This window comes from Oratosquilla oratoria, chromosome 23, assembly GCF_046742065.1.
Source record: "Oratosquilla oratoria isolate Oo_2021 chromosome 23, ASM4674206v1, whole genome shotgun sequence".
Lineage (NCBI taxonomy): Eukaryota > Metazoa > Arthropoda > Malacostraca > Stomatopoda > Squillidae > Oratosquilla > Oratosquilla oratoria.
The window spans coordinates 56,217,199-56,237,198 of NC_134799.1; the positions used below are offsets into that span (position 1 = coordinate 56,217,199).

Here is a 20,000-nt window from a genome sequence, read left to right on the forward strand (position 1 = left end):
AGTTTTTTCCACCATATATGGGGGATAGCCAAGCAAGAGGCACGTACCTCTTCCTACTCATTCAACTCCTTTCCACCCCCCCTCTCCCATCTCAGCTTCTCTTGGATGACGAGTCATCCCTGCATCTGTCAACTGCCCTGGGTTATAACAAAACTAAACTAAAATGTATTTGCATTCGATATTCCGATTATGCTTCTTTTCCCTCTCCTTCTTCTCTTTCTTCTTCCTGCTTCTTCATCTTTTTCTTCTTCTTCTTCTTCTTCTTCTTCTTCTTCTTCTTCTTCTTCTTCTTCTTCTTCTTCTTCTTCTTCTTCTTCTTCTTCTTTTTCTTCTTTTCCTCCTTCTTCTCCTTTTTCTCCTTTTTCTCCTTCCTCTCCTTCTTCGCCTTCTTCTCCTCCTTCTTCTCCTTCTCCTTCTTCTCCTTCTTCTCCTACTTCTTCTCCTCCTTATTCTCCTTCTCCTTCTTCTACTTCTCCTTCTCCTCCTTATTCTCCTTCTCCTTCTTCTACTTCTCCTTCTCCTCCTTTTTCTCTTTCTTCTCCTTCTTTTTTCTTCTTCTCCTTCTCCTTCTTCTTCACCACCTCCTTTTTCTCTATCTTCTCCTAGTCCTTCTTCTTCTCCTTATTCTCATTCTCCCTCTTCTTCTCCTTCTTCTACTTCTCCTTCTCCTCCTTTTTCTCCTTCTTCTCCTTCTTTTTTCTTCTTCTCCTTCTCCTACTTCTCCTTCTTCTTCTTCACCATCTCCTTTTTCTCCATCTTCTCCTTGTCCTTCTTCTTCAGTCCGTTTTGGAATCACCAACTGAGTCTGATCTGACCTCTTAAATAGAGTGGGTTACACTTGTTTTTTATAGTCCCCCCTCTAGTACATGGCCATGAGACTCATAAGGCAAGAATTGATTTACTAATAGGGTGGTTGACGAATGGAATAAACTTAGTAACCATGTAGTAAGCGCTGAAACTATCAGTTGTTTTAAGAAACGATTAGACAACTTTATGGATGGGGATGACAGGTGGTGATGGATACGGAGCTCCCTAGTGTAGGCCTTATGGTCTCTTGCAGTCTCCTTTATTCTTATGTTCTTATGTTCGTTACTGTATACAAACAGCAGATGGATCATCTTAAAAGATCGGAGAGTGGGAACTCAGTTGGGACTAGAGGGCTTCGGAAAAGTGGTCCGCTGCCCCACGAGGATAGATAGAGTGAGAAATTTGGTGGTGAGGCGGAAGGCGGGGGTAGAAAGAGAGCTATTGGATAGAGTAGCTCAGAGAATGCCGAGTTGATTTGGGCATCTGGAAAGAATGAATGAGGAAAGGCTGGCGAAAATTGTAGAGAGCAGAAGTGGAAGGAGTGAAGTTGAGAGGACGACCGAGAATGGGGTGGATAAATTATGTCAAAATAGCATTGGATGCAAAAGAAATAGCTGTCGAGCAAGGCAAAGAAAGTGCAAAAGATGGGCTTGGTGCCGAGCTCTGCTATAGAAGTACTATGCCTCGCTGCATCGGCTTTGGATTTGATCCGAGCGGTGTGGCGAATAGGTATTGTATGTAATATGGGTGTATGACAGATATCTACACTGACTCGGCCATCCCTCCCTTATAATGAGGAAAAGCCTTTTAGTACTGTATATATGACCAATAACAGGAAAATTAAAGTAAGTTCTGTTTTTATCATTACAAAAAAGGGGGGTCCTAGTCCTAGTGTGAGATTCATGACGAAGGTCACAGGGAGAACATTTGGAAATCGATGAAAGAAAGAAAGAGGAGGTGGAGAAAGAGGAGGAGGAGGAGGAGGAGTTTTAAATAAAGAAAGAAAACGAGTAGAAAATGGCAGAAGTGAGGGGGCTTAGTGACTGTAGAGGAGAATGAGCAGAAAGTGAATAGGTTTATGAAAAGTGATGAGGAATACAAAGGATAGACAGAGGTGGAGGACGAAAATCAAAGTGAAAACGACAAAGAGGAGCAGGGAGAAAGTAAGAAGAGGAGGAGAAGAAAAGGGGGAGGTAGGGACTCAGAGCGAGGGGAGATGGAGGAGGTAGCGTGTCTGGTTTGGTGTTCTGTCGTGAGGGATTGGGTGGGATGGGGGGGATCGTAGAGGGGATAAGGGAGCGGGGATGGAAGTGGAGTGGATGGAATAATGGATAGAGTTAATGGGAAAGGGGAGGGTGGAAATACCAAGATGAGATTGGCGAGGGGACCGGGCGTGGGGTGACGTAGGAAGAGCAGGAGGAAAGGGAAGAGCTTAAAGAGGACTAAAGAAGAGACGATGGGGTGAAGGAAGGAAGGAAGGAAGGAAGGCATGAGGGAAGGGAATGCACAGAAGAGTGATAAATGGAGGGAAGATTAAAAAAGAAGCGGAGGAATAGACGATAAAAGAAAGGAAATGAGGATTGGGAAGGGGAAACTAAGATCATGAAAAATTAATGAAAAATGAAAATTCAAGTAATGGGAGAGAAGGGACGAAGAGGAATGTAGAAGAGGAATGAATGAAAGAAAGGGAAGAGGAAGTTGATGGGGACAGATAAAAGGGAGAAAGCTGGTAGGGAGAGGAAATCATGGGATGAAATTGGGAATGTAGGACAGCAGGCGGGAAAAGTGGCAAAGGCCCTGAAGAAACAAAAAAGACGGGAAAGGGGGGAACGGAGAAGGGTTGAGGAGGAAGGAGGAGAAGGAGGAGGAGGAAGAGGATTAAAATTAGGAGGAAGACAGGGAAAAGAAGAAGATTATGGTGTGTGGAAGAGAGATGAAGGAATGTAGAGAACGGGAGGGAAGAGAGGGGAAAGAGAATAGACAAAGAAGATAAGAGACAAATAGAATGGGTGTATAAAGGCTGGAGGGAAGAGAGGAAGGATAGCTGAAAAAAATAGAGAAACGGAAGACAAAAGGCTGGGGAAAGAGGGATGTAAGGAAGGAAAGGGAGAACACAAGGAAAGTGGCAAAAGGAAGATAGAAAATGGGAAGGAAGAGAGAGGAGAGAAGCGAGCGTGAGGTGGAAAAGAGAGAGAGAGAGAATGTGAGCTGTGGGGGCGGTAGTGAAATCTTCTTTTGGGCGAATGGTTAGATTTAAGGCATCAAGGACGGATGCAGCGAGGTGATGGATTTCTGAACTTAGGTTTTCTTTATTAAACAGGATCCTACAAAGAATTCTGACGTAGGAACCATCTGGAGGGATATCTCGTAAAAGAAGTGAGGGGAAAGGGGTTCCCGAATCGTGTCTAGTATAGATTCCCTTGGGAGAGTCTGGCAGTCTTAGAGTGATCGTATGTGGAGGGCAGGTCAAGCAAGACGTACCGGTGGCCAATTGTCCGAGTCTCAGATATCAAGAGGTCATGGGGTGTAGATATAATGATGAAATCGCAACACTGCCAGTTTTCTATCCTTTTGCAATCTTGAGTTGGTGTTACAATGTGTGTGATTCACCTTGGTCTTTGTATCAGGTGTTGGACTCGTAATCGACAGCTATTTCCCTCCCGGAAGAGAGCTCAGAGCTCGTATGACCGATCTATGGGTAATGCTATGACCTTACACGCACACACACACCCAACTCCCCGCCCACGAGAGTTGGAGTAATGACTCAAAGCGCAGCGATACTGAAATAATTTCAGCCCTGGGCAGGATTCGAACCAGGTACCGCCGGCACTGCCATACTGACAGTCTGGGACTCTACCAACCGCGCCACCTAGTGTGTGTGTGTGTGTGTGTGTGTGTGTGTGTGTGTGTGTGTGTGTGTGTGTGTGTGTGTGTGTGTGTGTGTGTGTGTGTGTGTGTACGTTTGTGTGTGTGTTTAGTATGTGTTGTATTAGGCGATTTTTCTGGCCATAAACTTCCTGAGTGGACAAGTTTGAAAACATGTCGATGAAGCAGTTAACACTGAACATTCCAAACCCGACACCCATGTACTTCTGTTCATACTTGAGAGAAACCCTGAAACCCGAAGCAATGCTTAATGGAGGCAGGGATGACGCATTCATTCCAAGGTGCCACCCATCCAACGGAATGAAATCGCCTGTGGACGCCACACGAAAGTTTCCGGAGAAGACCTCTAGGTCTGGGGAGGGCAGCGGACGTTCGTGGCCCCCGGCCCCCGGGCCCCGGTACTTGAAGTGGCCAAGTCTTCAAATTGGACTTTACTGCAGAGGAAGCAAATTCCGAACGTGGATTTCAAGGGCCAAGTCAGGCTGTGGTTAAGTTCGAGAGGAGGAGGAGGAGGAGGACCCCTGGTGGCAAGTGGCGCTGTTCAGAAGAACTAAAGGAGCAGAAAATGACCAGGGGAGAGATGGACGTGTTCCTCCGTACGTCCATGCATACATGTGTGTGTGTGTGTGTGTGTGTGTGTGTGTGTGTGTGTGTGTGTGTGTGTGTGTGTGTGTGTGTGTGTGTGTGTGTGTGTGTGTGTGTGTGTGTGTGTGTGTGTGTGTGCGTGTGTGTGTGTGTGTGTGCGTGTGTGCGTGTGTGTGTATGTGTGTGTGTATGTGTGTGCGTGTGTGGGGGGGGGTTCAAGTCCTGTTGGTTATGTATATGTATATGTACCAGAACTCAGCAGCAAGCATGATCATTGTAAACCGAAAACCATGGAACGTTTAAACATTTGAACACGATTGTTCTTACACCTGTCCCTGTTTGTGTGTATTGCCATGAGTATATACATCTACACGCATTAATTGTTGATTTACAACGGAATCAGGCAGGAACGAGTGTGCCAAATAAAAAATTATGGAAAAAGAAAACGAAAATCAAAATACATGGGTACCAAAGTCGAGACTTTCCTGATAAGAGATGAAAGGAGGATGAGGGAGGGAGGGAGGGAGGGCAAGGGGACAGACGAGGGTCAGGAGGGAAGGGGAGGGGAATGGAGTGGGGACCAGAGGGTGAAATTCGATGTGAGGAGAGTGAGGGGAGTGCGAAATATATTTCAGGATAAATCAGAGGTGAATGTGACAGAAGTCGGAGGCAATTTTGAGGGCGGACGGTAGAATGGAAAAGGAGGTTGGATACGAGAGGAGGAGGAGGAGGAGGAGGAGGAGGAGGAGGAGGAGGAGGAGGAGGAGGAGGAGGAGGAGGAGGAGGAGGAGGAGGAGGAGGAGGGAGAGGAGAGGGAGGAGAGGGAATGGAAAGGGAAGCTCCTGTCACCGGAGAAGGTGGGAGGGAGGGGAGATAAATGGAACCTGGATCGGGAGGAATTTCCAGGATGAGTCGAAGATGGAAGACAGAAAGTATGAGGGAAGGAGGGCAAGCGAGAATGCTGAAGGATTTGAGGGTGAGGGAATGTCGTAAGACGGGACGAAACTGAAGTAAGTTTGTTGGAAATATGTAAAGATGTAAGTAGGATTGAAGATGTAGATCAATGAAGCTCTACAGGTTCGTGTGGTATGAAAAGTGAAGAAACGTCATTCCAAAAAGAAGGAGTTGGAAGGCCCCAATGTGGAGTGAATGGAGTCCATCAGTTAAGGGGGAGAGGTGGAGGGGGTGGAGAAGGAAGAAGTAGGAAAGCTGTCGGAAAGTCATTCACGGAATAAGTTATAATCCCATCGTCAATACGAGAGACTGAAGAAGGAAACGAGGAGGTGAGGAGGAGGAGGAGGAGGAGGAGGAGGAGGAGGAGGAGGAGGAGGAGGAGGAGGAGGAGGGGAAGGCTAACCCAAGGAATATCTACCTGCAGAAAGATTTATGCACAGGGATGGAGGGAGTATGAGAAGAGGGAGGAATAAAGGGAGGAAAGGTGGAAAAAAAAAGGAAGAGGAAGGAAAGAAGGAAGGAAGGAGGGAAGGAAGGAAGGAAGGAAGGAGGGAGGGAGGGAGGGAAGGAAGGAAGGAAGGAAGGAGGGAGGCATAAATGAAGGAAGGAGAGGAAGGAAGAATGTATAAAGGATGGAAAGGAGGAAGAAAGAGAAGGAGGGAGGGAGGGAAGGAGAGAGAAAGGCAGGAAAGAAAAAAAAAAAAAAGAGAGAGAGAGAGAGAGAGAGAGAGAGAGAGAGAGAGAGAGAGAGAGAGAGAGAGAGAGAGAGAGAGAGAGAGAGAGAGAGAGAGAGAGAGAGAGAGAGAGAGAGAGAGAGGAATGAAGGTGAACATTATGAAATAAAACCTTTCATAGGAATACAAGGACCAACTCGTAACGGGAACGTTCCAAATAAATGCTATGAAGGGTCCAAGGCGGTATTGAACAAATATTAATCATTGATAAATGCGCTCGTCATCAAGGGCAGAAGAGGGAGGGGGAGGAGGAGGAGGAGGAGGAGGAGGAGGAGGAGGAGGAGGAGGAGGAGGAGGAGAAGAGGAGGAGGAGGAGGAGGAGGAGGAGGAGGAGGAGGAGGAGGAAGAGGAGGAGGAGGAGGAGGAGGAGGAGGAGGAAGAGGAGGAGGAGGAGGAGGAGGAGGAGGAAGAGGAGGAGGAGGAGGAGGAGGAGGAGGAGGAGGAGGAAGAGAAAAACAACAACTTTTATATCTATTCAACCACTAAAACTTCTCTAATATCTAAATAATTCGCAGTAATAGGTGTGAGAGGTTCCCGAAGGCATAAAATGTTATAGTTTCGAGATGAAACAAGATATAAGAAGACCAGTGGATGAAGGGTTACCGTTGATCAGTTGCAGGATATGATTTTATGTTTTTCGAAAGAACGTTATTTGGAAAAGAATGAGATCAGTGTGCGAAGGAAAGTAATAAAGGGAAGGGAGGTGAATAGGAGAATAACTGATGATAGGCTCGTGGGGTACCGTCCCTAATTAGAATGTTGTACCTTTCCTGTATACTACAATTAGTTAAACACGCCCGCGCGCGCATGTTCCGTTTGAATTTCCGGGAAACAGAGACGGAACCACACGAACGTAACTATTTTTCTATATATTACAACTAAATAAACACATACACGCCTAACATATAACGTACATATTTATATATCCGCGCGTACACACACACGTGTACACCACACAAGGATACATACTAGGGCGCGTTCACACATACACACACACCGTTATTAGAAGAATTTCTCAGATAGTACCCGAGTTCATGGAAATATCGACATGAATGAGCATTACAGTTTGGTAAACTATGAGTAATTCGAAAGCGCTGTGGCTTGGAAAACGCAGCCACCCACCAAATGACCGAATATCACCAGAACTGGTTCACTGGTCGGACAACGGCACGTATGACGTAAAATGACCCCCAGAACGAAAGGGCCGCTGCCAATGACCGTAACACAAGACTGGTTTTCTGAGCTTGTGCGCGATCGTTTACTTAGGTCGGTGTTTATATCACGTGGCTGGTCTTTGTATGCACATAAACATAACTGTGTTTGTGTGTGTACATGTGTGTGTGTGTGTGTGTGTGTGTGTGTGTGTGTGTGTGTGTGTGTGTGTGTGTGTGTGTGTGTGTGTGTGTGTGTGTGTGTGTGTGTGTGTGTGTGTGTGTGATTCACCTTGGTCTTTGGATCACGTGTTGTACTCGTGATCGATAGCTATTTCCCTCCCGGAAGAGAGCTCAGAGCTCGTATGACCGATCTATGGGTAATGCTATGACCTTACACGCACACACACAGCCAACTCCCCGCCTACGAGAGTTGGAGTAACGACTCGAAGCGCAGCGATACTGAAATAATTTCAGGCTTGGGCAGGATTCGAACCTGGTACCGCCGGCACCGCCGTACTGACAGTCTGAGACTCTACAAACCGTGCCACCGAGTCGTGTGTGTGTGTGTGTGTGTGTGTGTGTGTGTGTGTGTGTGTGTGTGTGTGTGTGTGTGTGTGTGTGTGTGTTTGTGTGTGTGTGTGTGTGTGTGTGTGTGTGTGTGTGTGTGTGTGTGTGTGTGTGTGTGTGTGTGTGTGTGTGTGTGTGTGTGTGTGTGTGTGTGTGTGTGTGTGTGTGTGTGTGTGTGTGTGTGTGTGTGTGTGTGTGTGTGTGTGTGTGTGTGTGTGTGTGTGTGTGTGTGTGTGTGTGTGTGTGCGCCCCCCACACGGTTCTCTATTTGCCTTATCACCTTGCCATTCATTTGAATTACTTGGTCTATTTTCCAGTGCAATACTTGTACTGGTCACTCACTAATCTCCCAGCACGAGTTGTTCCCTTACATACTCCTTTGTTAATGTGGGTTCATTTCTCCAAAAAAGAGAGACACGACCTTTCTAGTACGTGTATCCTCTCCCACCGGCGACATAATAAGACTCACTGTTGGATTTGACCCCAAAGCACGACCTCGTTAATTCGGTTTTACTAGCACTTGGCTGCACAAACATGTGGTCCAAAGTATCTTAACTTACCGTGGTCTTATCATGCCCATTAGATCCTGTCTTTTGTCCGTGGTATTTCGCTCGACTAAATGCCCACCAAAAATTATACAGAAAATGGTACAGGGGTACAGGATTTACCTGTTGTGTGTTAATGGACCTGATCACTGCTTGACAATGTTCCGATTTTTCATTTATCTCTCAGTTCCCCAACTGTTCGTTTATCTGTGAGGCAGACAAAAGATGTTTTTGACGAATGCCCCAGTCTTCTGGACCAAACCCGCGGGTTCAGACGGTCTGTCGTTTAGAAATGCTGTTTATGAGATTCTGTTTTAAATCTCCTTGAGTCACGAGTAGAATATTTCTGAAATAATTTGAAAAGACACCGCATACCGAAAACAGTCTCTAACATCGTAGGAGTTCATGGTATTTCCACGTGTCCCGTCAAACATTTAAGATGGACGGGGTACCATGTTGGCTGTTCCCTACCTTCTAGATCTCATTTCGCTTCTATCACATTTTTCTCCTGACGGAGGGAAAGAATACCGCCGTGGGAGGAACATACTCCATTGTGTGTACGTTAAAGACAGATTGAACACTTTCAGAAGCTCTGCCATGGGATTCGAACCCTGACCCGTGGGTCCATAATCACGAGGTCAAGACGCTAGCAACCGTGCTACGTGTGATGGTTCAAAAGGACTGTACAAGTCCCCGACCACGCTTCACGTAACATCAGAAGATCTAGTCTCCTTTTCATCCAATCCCCGTATTAGGCGAGCCCTCTGACAATTTGTGTATGTTAAAGACAGATTGAACATTTTTAGAAGCACGGGTCAGGGTTCGAATCCCATGTCAGAGCTTCTAAAAATGTTCATACTCCATTGTATTCATGTATCATTATGTCCCAGTTTGCGTCTACTTGGGTCACCCGAGGGCTGGACCCAATACCCAATCCATATGTATTAGGTCCCAATAGGTCTTGAAATACCGGGGCCCCTTTAAAGTCCTGAACGTGACTAATAAGGTTTATCGGCGACAGCTAGAACGATATCTATCGTTACATGTTTCCATAAACAAATGGGGGACAAGTTCCTAACTGATGTCCAGCCCTTTGGTAACACGGAATCTCATACTATGGGTTCGTTTCTAAGGGATTCCGATACATGAGCATTGCATCAAATCACGTGACGAACAGACACATTCATGACAACTTACCTTTGTGATGACTGAGAAGATCAAGGTGTTTGTGTGTCTCCTCGCCTATGAAAGGTATCCAGGCTTTGGTGTGGGCGGGGAGGGAGGCCGCCAATATTACCAAAACCACCCACGCCCATGCTTCATTGTGACACGCCCACTTTGCGTCACCCATCACTGTAGTATCAGATGACCTTGTCTTCGAAAATCGACAACGTTAGGTATTCAGAACCATCAATATCATCAGCACATTCCTGCACTCTTGAGTATAAAGTCACTGCATTTCTCGAATCATGTATGTAGATACATGCTTATCATTTCTTTATTCACCTATTTCACCACATGTATTTGAAGGTAATTTATTTTGTGTGAGTCTCTTTTATTGGGCAATGGAACGAATAGCCAAGGGTGGTGGAGCTCAGGAACCGCCGCCTCTGAAACGCACCAAATCTCTCTCTGAATCTTCTTCGGCACTCACGGATCTTTAGAAAACACAGCTCTTCTGCTTGGCACTTTCCCTCCGCGGGGCAGAATGTCCTGCAATCGAAAGAGGGAAGAAAATAATGTAAAAAGTGTATTTCAAAATTTGTACACAAACACACATAACCAGACTTGGCGAAGACGCACGGGGTACATCAGACCGCGCGTAATTGACTGGATTTAATCCCATGATCATGGTGGATACACAGATAAATGTGACACATAACAAGATACCTTCAACATCTTTTAATCACCCCTCCCCTCCATCCCTGGGGGGGGGGGGGATACCAAGAGTAGAGGATACCCTCAACTATCTCCGTGGTTGAAGATGTCCAACAGCTCCTGAGGTCGGAACCACATTCCTCGCCACATCAGTGGTACGTGGCTTAGCCTGTATTGAGATTCTTATCCATTTGATCTGCGAGTGGTTATACACCTAACAAATACTCCTCTTCATCCTTCTCCTCCTCCTCCTCCTCTTCATCCTCCTTCTCCTCCTCCTCCTCCTCCTCTTTCTCCTCCTCCTCCTCCTCCTTCTCCTCCTCCTTCTCCTCCTCCTTCTCTTCCTCCTCTTCCCCCTCCTTTTCCTTCCATTCTTCATTCGCCTCCTCCTCCCCTTCTCATCTCTCTCCCTCCTCCCACTCATCCTCCTGTTCGCCTCCTTCTCCACCTTTTCCTCCTCCTTCTTCTCTTCCTCCTCCTTCTTCTCCTTCTCCTCACCCTCCTTGTCCTCCTCTTCCTCCTCACCTTTTTCTCAAGTAACATGAAAACACCTCCACATTCTCACAACAGAAGCAAGTCCTACATATCATCTCGTTGAAACCTGCGGGAGGACCCATGCCGGCTGCCGTGTGGGCGTGGGTTCCCGGTCAGAGAATATCGATGCAACAACTGAACTGAATATTCGTGAATCATAACTAGGAGAACAAAGAAACCCACCTGCAAGAATGAATATGCTATAAAATTCGCGTTTTAGATTCACAGGCGGGAGGCATGTTTGAGCTGTATATTCCAGCCAACTGTTAGAATTATTTTGAATTAGTTTTCATTATCCTATAATTCAGCACATAGTACAAATCATTATACTATTCCACTTCTTTAGAATCATTACCATTGGTTATAAATACACACACACACACACACACACACACACACACACACACACACACACACACATATATATATATATATATATATATATATATATATATGTGTGTGTGTGTGTGTGTGTGTGTGTGTGTGTGTGTGTGTGTGTGTGTGTGTGTGTGTGTGTGTGTGTGTGTGTGTGTGTAGCTGTGTAAAACTGTAATTATTTTCATTATTCTGAGATGTCTCCTTGTAGTCGAAACGTTGATTAAAATGGAAGACTTAGACGAATTGTCTAGTTAGAAGAACTGAGAACATTAGAAATAAATTAATGTCAGAATGCACACACACACACACACACACACACACACACACACACACACACACACACACACACACACACACACACACACACACACACACCCACACACACACACACACACACACATATATATGTATATATATATATATATGTGTGTGTGTGTGTGTGTGTGTGTGTGTGTGTGTGTGTGTGTGTGTGTGTGTGTGTGTGTGTGTGTGTGTGTGTGTGTGCATTCTGACATTAATTTATTTCTAATGTTCTCAGTTCTTCTAACTAGACAATTCGTCCTAAGTCTTCCATTTTAATCAACGTTTCGACTACAAGGAGATATCCTCAGAATAATGAAAATAATTACAGTTTTACACAGCTACATTCTACAAAGTTGACAGCCTTACACAGGAAAAAATGGCTTATATATTAGCACCCAGGGAACTAGGAGACCTGACCACTCTGAGAATGTCTTAAAGTTGGGACGTCATGCTGAGGGGCAGGGGGAGGGGAGGAGTAGGAAGGAGGGGTTGAGGTCGGGGAGCGCTACTTCTTAGTGGATGAATTGCAGTCATATTTGATTGAATATTGATGACTGGAACTCGTTCCCTTATATAAATGACTTCTAACATTTAAAAACATTATTTTGCTACATTGTGTAACTATCCTAGTGTTACCTATCTAGCTCGACTTGGTGGTATTATAAATGGTACTTCTTGATAGCCCCTTGTTGCAAGCATAGAGACAATCTCCTACTGAGATGACATGTCGTATGAGCAATGTACATAGAATTAAGGGCAGCGCAGTCTCCATAGGTACAGCGATATTCATAGATTTCATAAGTTTTCGGCAAAACCCCACTGTTGTCGAACAAATTGTTCTTCATTATAAGGTAACAAGAAAGAGGGTTGATGTAAAATATGTCCACTCTTAATTTATCAAACTCACCCACAGGCTTACAGTTTTTATAGTTAATCTCTTTGGTACACTTTTCATCTTGACGGTAAGAGCTGCAGAAATTGTTTTGGTCGAATACTGGGACGAAATTTGTTTGGTTCGGAGTCAAACCACGCTGCGCTCTATCAAGCTTTTGGTTACATTGTCGAAACCAATATTCGATTAACCATTGTTCACTGTCATTTGGCGTAAGTGTTTAATTTCTTAATGGAGAGTGCGTAAGAGAAGCAAACAGAAAATGCCCCCCGGACATATGTCCTAATAACACCTTGTAGCTAATCGAACAATATCCGACACCGTTCATATATTTACCGGCATTGGTGTGCTTACGGTAACCACTAGTAATTAATCTACCAGAAATAGCTTCCACCATAATGTCAAGGAAAGGGATCTTGTTATTATCACTGAGTTCAATCGTAGATTATAGCTCGGAAAGGGTTTGGAGGTTGCATCTAAGCTCTTTCAGCAAATGTGAATTATCCACACAAACAAAAATATCATCAACATATCTCAAAATAAGTGCGATTTCGCAGCAGGGTGCTGCATAATTTCTTTCTCCAAAAAAGACATGAACGCCTGAGCAAAGAAGACTCCATCTTTCTGAACAATTTACCTTGAGGGCATTTTAAAGGTGCTTCGGTGGTACAAGCTAACGGTATCTCTTTCGTGATGTTTTTAAGCATTCAATTGGATGGTAGTTCCGGGTGGTGGTAAGCGTATTCTAAAAATTATGCAAAAGTCCTTAACACTGGTATACTCGTAAATATACCTGTACTGTGGGCATCGAGGGAAATAATAATGCCATTGGGTTTACTATTTCTTTTGATGTCATTAAACTCATCTGTAGACCTGATATAATAGACGGTGGGGATAAAAGGGGTAATAATTTGATTCAACCATTTAGCCAAGGATTAAGTGGAGTTCGAGATCTGAGAGATCATATACAATATATATATATATATATATATATATATATATATATATATAGTGTGTGTGTGTGTGTGTGTGTGTGTGTGTGTGTGTGTGTGTGTGTGTGTGTGTGTGTGTGTGTGTGTGTGTAAGTAAACTCCCCTACTGGGGTTCGAACCCTCACATGAGCGGTTTGCTTCTTATAAGACGAAGACCGTACCGTCACATCACCGTGACCCAACAAAACGAAACGACTTAGTTCACGGACTAATCGTTCTACCACGCTGCCCATCGCCCAGCATCATCCCTACGCTGTTCCACCCACAGGCCGTTTCCCCTTCCGCGCGCCCCGTGCACACGCAACTTTCTGCGTAGCGACCCCAAATACAGGCATCCTGCCTCCTCCATCTTTTGTAACGCCACCAGCGTCCTGGACCACACAACACAGTACCAGCCGTCGTAATCGCCTGGAACACCACCTCATCCTTCATTCCTGCATCTAGCTTCGTGCCCACCACCGACTTCTACCTTCATCCGCCCCATTCATCGCCTAGGACTGCGCACGAAAGCGACTTTCGCGGTCTACTTCAACGAAAACTAGGAGTACACCCATATTTTTCTCATACACTTTCCGGCGCTGTTCTTCTTTTGGGGTGTTCATGCATATATCTCCCTTCATTTTTGGCAATCTTTGTATTTATCACCAGCTCTAACCACATTATAAGAATATACACCTCTTTTTACAGCAGTGCATCTTCACACCGAATCTTTCCCACTGCAGCCTCAACCCAAGAACCAAACTACTACATCATACATGGTAAGTAGATACAATTTTCGTCCAAACCTACTTTTTGACACGACATATGGACCTTGTACTGCAGTCGCTCTGCTCTGAACTGTAAAACACCAGACATGTCCCCTCCTTCTACAAACAGCTCCTCGGATAATTCACCTGCCACACAAAACACCATGGTAACACAGAATCTTATCACCGAAGTCAAAGATGAAATGACATTACCTAGATTTAACGGGAGGAACATTCCTGCACACAGTTTCCTCTCCGAGGTTGAATAAGAAATAACACGTTACAAACGACAAAGGTAAAATATCCATTCTGACATCCAGTGTAGACAAAAGTAACAAATTATGTGATGTCATTCAGTCTGATCTTTTTGAGGAAACAAAGTCTTATTATGATTTCGTAGAACACTTTAAGAAATCCTTTGCATCATTTGAGTCACTCATGGGCTATGACATGCAATCATGGACCACGCCACACCAAAGAGAAAGCTGTAAAAATTGCTTCAACCTTTAAAATTTAAAAGCGAACTGAGAGAGAACCTCAGAAATTCTGACTAGGCCTCAGATGACAAAGTTTCATTAGAACACGTTGTCTCACTCATGGTATATTTTCGACTACTATCCCAATTACACTCAGAAACACGCCATAAATCTGGTACTATTGCATTCACACCAAGTATCAACTAGGCGAATCCTCAAGGAAATTATTTGGTACTGAAAGAGCAATCACCCAGATGCAGACCCAGTCAGTACCCATTGCACCTTCCCACACAATAGCCCATGTCACACGGTTCACACCACATAACACAAAATCAAGGCTTATATATCTCGCACTCGACATCGCTCACGCCAACTCTCTCCATCAAGAACACAATTGGTTTGTACATAATGTCACAAACCAGGACACCTTACAAACACATGTTACCACCAAATCACCACTGCGATTATCACGAAACATGTTTCCACACCAGTGATCGTTGCCGTGGGCTATTAGCACGGAGGTAACAGACCAAACTCCCCAGATCACTCTCCCGCAAGACACCCACAAACACATCTCCTTTATGACTACCGAACACCAAGATTCAGAGCACATCAAGGCCATTTATTCCATACCCGGAAGTTCACTCATCAATACTACCTGTACATACCCTTATTAATTGATCCATGTGTTTATTTATCTATTTGTTTATTATTATTTACCCATTTTTGTCTGATTTTTCTATAGTTTGAAGCTTCACATCTTTTTTTCGATTTACATACGATGATCATCTGTAGACTTGTTTCATGTTTTCAGAACAAAAACTATCCTTCTAGGGTGACTTCTTAATGTGTAGGAACAACAATGCTAACGCTGGTGCTCTCATCTACCAATACGAAATTTGCTTCGTTCTTACAAGTTCCATTTTTATTTTTCAAGCCCATATACATCCTACTTTTTTTTTTACATTTATTCATTGTATATATATTTCTTTAAAATGATTTGTTAATTCAGATCCCTATTTATGTATTCAATTACTTCCATCATGGTTGGGAATCATCTGATCAGGCCCACCATGGCAAGCGCAGTCTCGACTAAAAAAAAAAAAAAAAAAAAAAAAAAAAAAAATTATGACAGTATAAACTGACGTGGTAATAATTGCACCCTAAGAGTAACGCGTAAAGTTTACGTCAATATTAAGTTAGATATTTGACAATCTAACAAATAAAATAACAGTAAGCCGCTTTTTAAACTGATAAACAAGCATAGGTTCAACTCGCTTTCTTCATAGAAATATAAACTGACGTGGTAAAAATTGCATCATAATAATGACGCGTAAATTGTACGTTAAAGATAAGCGTTAGACATACTAACAAACAAAAGAACAGCCGGCCATCTTTTAGATTAATTTTGCACGGCCAGCGAATGATGTAAATATCCAAATGGCACTAAGTTGGAAAAAGCTTTCCCACTCCTGACTTACATGTTCGTATGGTCATTTTTGTCATGGTTTGTTTCAAAGCAAACTTTAACGAAATATCTTTTCTCCTAATTTCTGTCGCCTGCTTTATATTTGAGAGCTTTCGAATGGAACGTCGCACTTGATTTTCATTTTGTTAACTTTTTTCATCTACTTTTTTATGAAAAATAACTATGACGCACATGTTTTAATGTACAGTAATACTGTTTCAACTTTCTGAAAAGTTAGCATCTTCATTATACATTGAACATGTTTGAAATGAAAATGCATTTTGTTAAGAATATTTTCTTTTATTCGAAATAATACGTCTATAATTTGTGTAACCAGTACACTGACAGATATAACATGGAAAGCATGATACTCCTCACATGATCAAGAAAAATTGATAAAGCAAACATTAACCATTCGATTGCTGAGTCGCTCAGTATTTTGAGATAGGTTGAGGAGTATGATTTGTATTTGAGCCACATATAAGCAAATGTACTATAAAAGCTTTGAGAGAATGTTCCACTGTCGTATTTGCGTAAGGAGAGCAGACGCCGAGCACCCAGTAACAGTATAGCACTCTCATTGGCTGAACTCTCATGACGTAGCTAGCTGACCCTCACTGTAAGTGGTCGAATTTGGAGGTGTGGTACATCTTGCGCTCTGACTGGTTACTTGAACCCTCGGCCGTGAACGTAAATTTCCCCTTTGTGTATGTACTTAGACCAGTCTGTGCCCACTGACCAGAAGTGTTTTTCTCTGTTGTTGATGGTATGTACCAGGACACTTCGGAGAATATGTTACTATGACAGAATCGGAATAAGAATATTGAATGAAAGAAATCTGAATTGTAGCTGCTGCATTCAGATGCATGCTTCTTATATTTTTTTCGTTCCCGTTGTGAAGGACCATAATCTAGTAAATGTCAGTGTGTATGTCTGGATAGTACTAAAGAATTGGTAACATTCTCTGGATAGAAATACTTATAATGAATATTAAATTCAATAGATTTCAAGATTTTTTCTCTAGCCAACAGACATTCCGATGCTCCTCTCTCCTCATTTCTATTTATCTATTACTTGTTTATTTACTTTTTGTATTATATCTATTTCTCTTTTTATTTATCTACTTGTTTATTTATTTATTTGTTTCATTAGTTATATTTCTAGAGCATCTTCTAGATACCTTTAAACTCTTCAAAAATTCTACTTCCCTCCTCTCTAAATGCCGTCCATATAATAAGCTGGGAGGTGTTATGTTATTATTAAAGGACATACAATTTGGGCGGATTTGATCTCTTACATTTGTAACCTCGATAACTATTTGATTCTCCTCTACCAGTAGTCTAAAACTTGAAACCCATTTCAACACAGAACTATACCTTTTTCAGTGTACAAATTAGGATTGTTGACACTTTATCGACTTCTCTGACAATCATTATCATCTTGTTTGCACGCAGAATTTGTTAATTCGTTATTTGGATAAATGTCGGATTCCAGCAGGCCCATACGCCCCCCCAACCTTCTCAGCATCTATATGAAATCATATATCCTTTACATTTATATATCTTTTATTTATATCTTAATAGAAAACCGGTTGGGATGACTGATAGGATTATACTTTGCACGTATGTAACGGCATGTACTATTTGTTACATATTTATTTAGTTTCTTCATTTATTTACTTTATTATTTTTATCATTTCATTATTCTTATCAAACAATGATTTTTGAGCAGAGGACTTCACGTCCCCTTTGTATCCACACGCCTCCCTAGTGGAGGGGGTCGCTCCCTAGTTTGGGAACCACTGATGAGTCCATTATCCTCGTTATTTATGCCCAACATTTCTAGCGCCATCTCCACAATTCACCAAAGTAACATGAAGATCTCCATTGACCTGAACATTTTTTTTTAAGCTTGGAGATGTGTTTTGGCTTTGTCTTTACTGCCTTCCTACTTGTGCATCAAAAAAAGAAGTTGTCTTGGAATGTGGTTGACAATGCGTCTCGGCGAAATACGGATACTGGTTGTACTGGGTGTCTTTGTATCTACTGACTGCTGTGAATGCGGCCTTCAGTGGCTGTTTCGGTGCAAGATTGATAGTTCTTTGCGGCTTATTCATAGGTCGGATATCAAGGTGGTTCTTAGTCGTCACACATATTTCCTGTTCTCATCTACTTCTGAAATCAGTAGTGTACTTTTTAATTCTTCTATTTACTTATTTACGTTTCATATTATATTGTTCCCAGCATTGTTCAAACAACACGACTCTTCATTGAACATTTTTATAGATAATGGGGGTTTTGATCGTCTAGCATTGCCCTTCGCTATCGGCTCAAATAAGAAAAAACAACAATGTTTTGACTGTGTATTCTTGCGTAATCATAAATAGGTAATTAATGTTAATATTTGATAAAAAAAAATAACCTGGTTGTAAAAGTTCATCTGAGCTTGTGCGGTGTATCACGTCTGTTGGACTAACTGTAGGTTAATAAATTGTATTTAAACTAGACCAGGATCAAAGGGCCAGCAAAAGACAATAGAAAATGGCACCGTGTATGGACTCTAATCCACCCTGCTTGGTGTGGGTGGATGCACATTTCCCAGTCCACCACGTTTTGGGAACAGGAAATGTTGGCGTTGATAAGTCTTGTGCCAAGTGGGATTGGAAATGGAACTTTGCCTTGGGTGTAATGTAGAATGCCACGACACCGCCTTGGGTGCAAGCGAGATTAGTACTCGCTTCTGGCATGCAATGCTAGGGGGATTTGTCTTCGCGTATAAATGCAAAAGACGTAGGCGAAGAGTCCTTTATCTATTAATTAATCTATTCATTTGTCTATTTACTTACGTCTATTTATTCATTTATTTGTTTTTATTTTTCTATTTATTATCACTTTTTATTTGTTTATTCATTCATCTATTAATTTACTTGAGGTTAAGGTGTGACTGTCAGGGATGCGTCATGTCGCCATGGTTGTTCAATGTGTTCATGGATGGGGTGTTACAGGAGATGAATGCAAGGGTAATGGGTAGAAGACTTGAGATCGTTAAAGGAAATGGAGAAAAGTGGGAGGTGAGCCAGTTGTTGTTTGCCGATGACACTGCGCTTGTGACAAGGTCAGAGGGTGGACTAAAGGAGTTAGTGACGGAGTTTGGGAAGGTATGTGATAGAAGAAAGTTGAAGGTAAATATGGGTAAAAGCAAGGTGATGAGATGTGCAAGGGGAGAGGATGGCTGTTAGTTGAAAGTACGTCTTAAAGGAGAGAGGCTGAAGAAAGTGAATAACTTTAGGTATTTGAGGTCGCATGTGGCAGAAAAGGGAGGAGTGAAAGTGGAGATAAATGATAGAATTAAGAAAAGCAAGTAAATTCCTTGGGGGATTAAGAAATGTCATGAGAAGTAGACATCTGGGAATGGATGCAAAGAGGAGATTATATGAAGGGGTGATTGTGCCGACGGCTTTGTATGGGGCAGAGACTTGGAATTCAAGAGAGGCAGAGAGGAAAGGTTTAAATGTGTTTAAGATGAAATATTTGAGAAGTATGGTAAGGATTACAAGGTTGGATAGAGTAAGGAACGAGGAGGTGAGTAGGAGAGAAGAACCAGAAAAGGAGATGCTAGATAGGTCTGATGAAACAGTATTGTGATGGTTTGGACACATGGAAAGAATGAATGATAAAAGATTTGTAAAAGAGATGTGGAAGGCAGAGGCGGATGGAGTGAACTTCAGGGGATGATCAAGGATGAGATGGATAGATGGGATGGAAGGGATATGAGCAAGAGGGGAATGTCTGTTGAGCAAGGCGGGAGAGGGGGGGTAAGTGGAAAATGGCTGTATATAGATGATACTGCAATGCAAGGAATGAACGAAGCTTGGAGAAAGTAGGGAGTTGTTATGTGTTAATGATGTTTTGACGCAGCCCGAAGGGATTTCTCCTCTTCTTCTCTTTTTCTGCATCACGGGACGGAGAGGGAGGGGGTTCACGGATTAGATGAAGCGGCCTTTCTGCGGATGTCCTGTGTCTTGCTGCATTGTTTCTGACCTAGGGCAGTGTGCGGGATAAAGGGATGACCCATCATCCACGAGGAGCTAACATAGGAGGG

General features: G+C 43.0%; 1 protein-coding gene across 1 annotated transcript in view; it reads right to left on the reverse strand.

The window, feature by feature from the left end:
- LOC143038124 (uncharacterized) overlaps positions 1–20,000 on the reverse strand; it is a 588,663-nt gene that overhangs the window by 471,294 nt on the left and 97,369 nt on the right. Inside the window, exon 2 of the mRNA XM_076207122.1 lies at positions 9,430–9,945. Within this exon, the coding sequence (XP_076063237.1) occupies positions 9,430–9,583 (154 nt within the window). The 5' untranslated portion in view covers positions 9,584–9,945. The remainder of the gene's footprint in view (positions 1–9,429; positions 9,946–20,000) is intronic.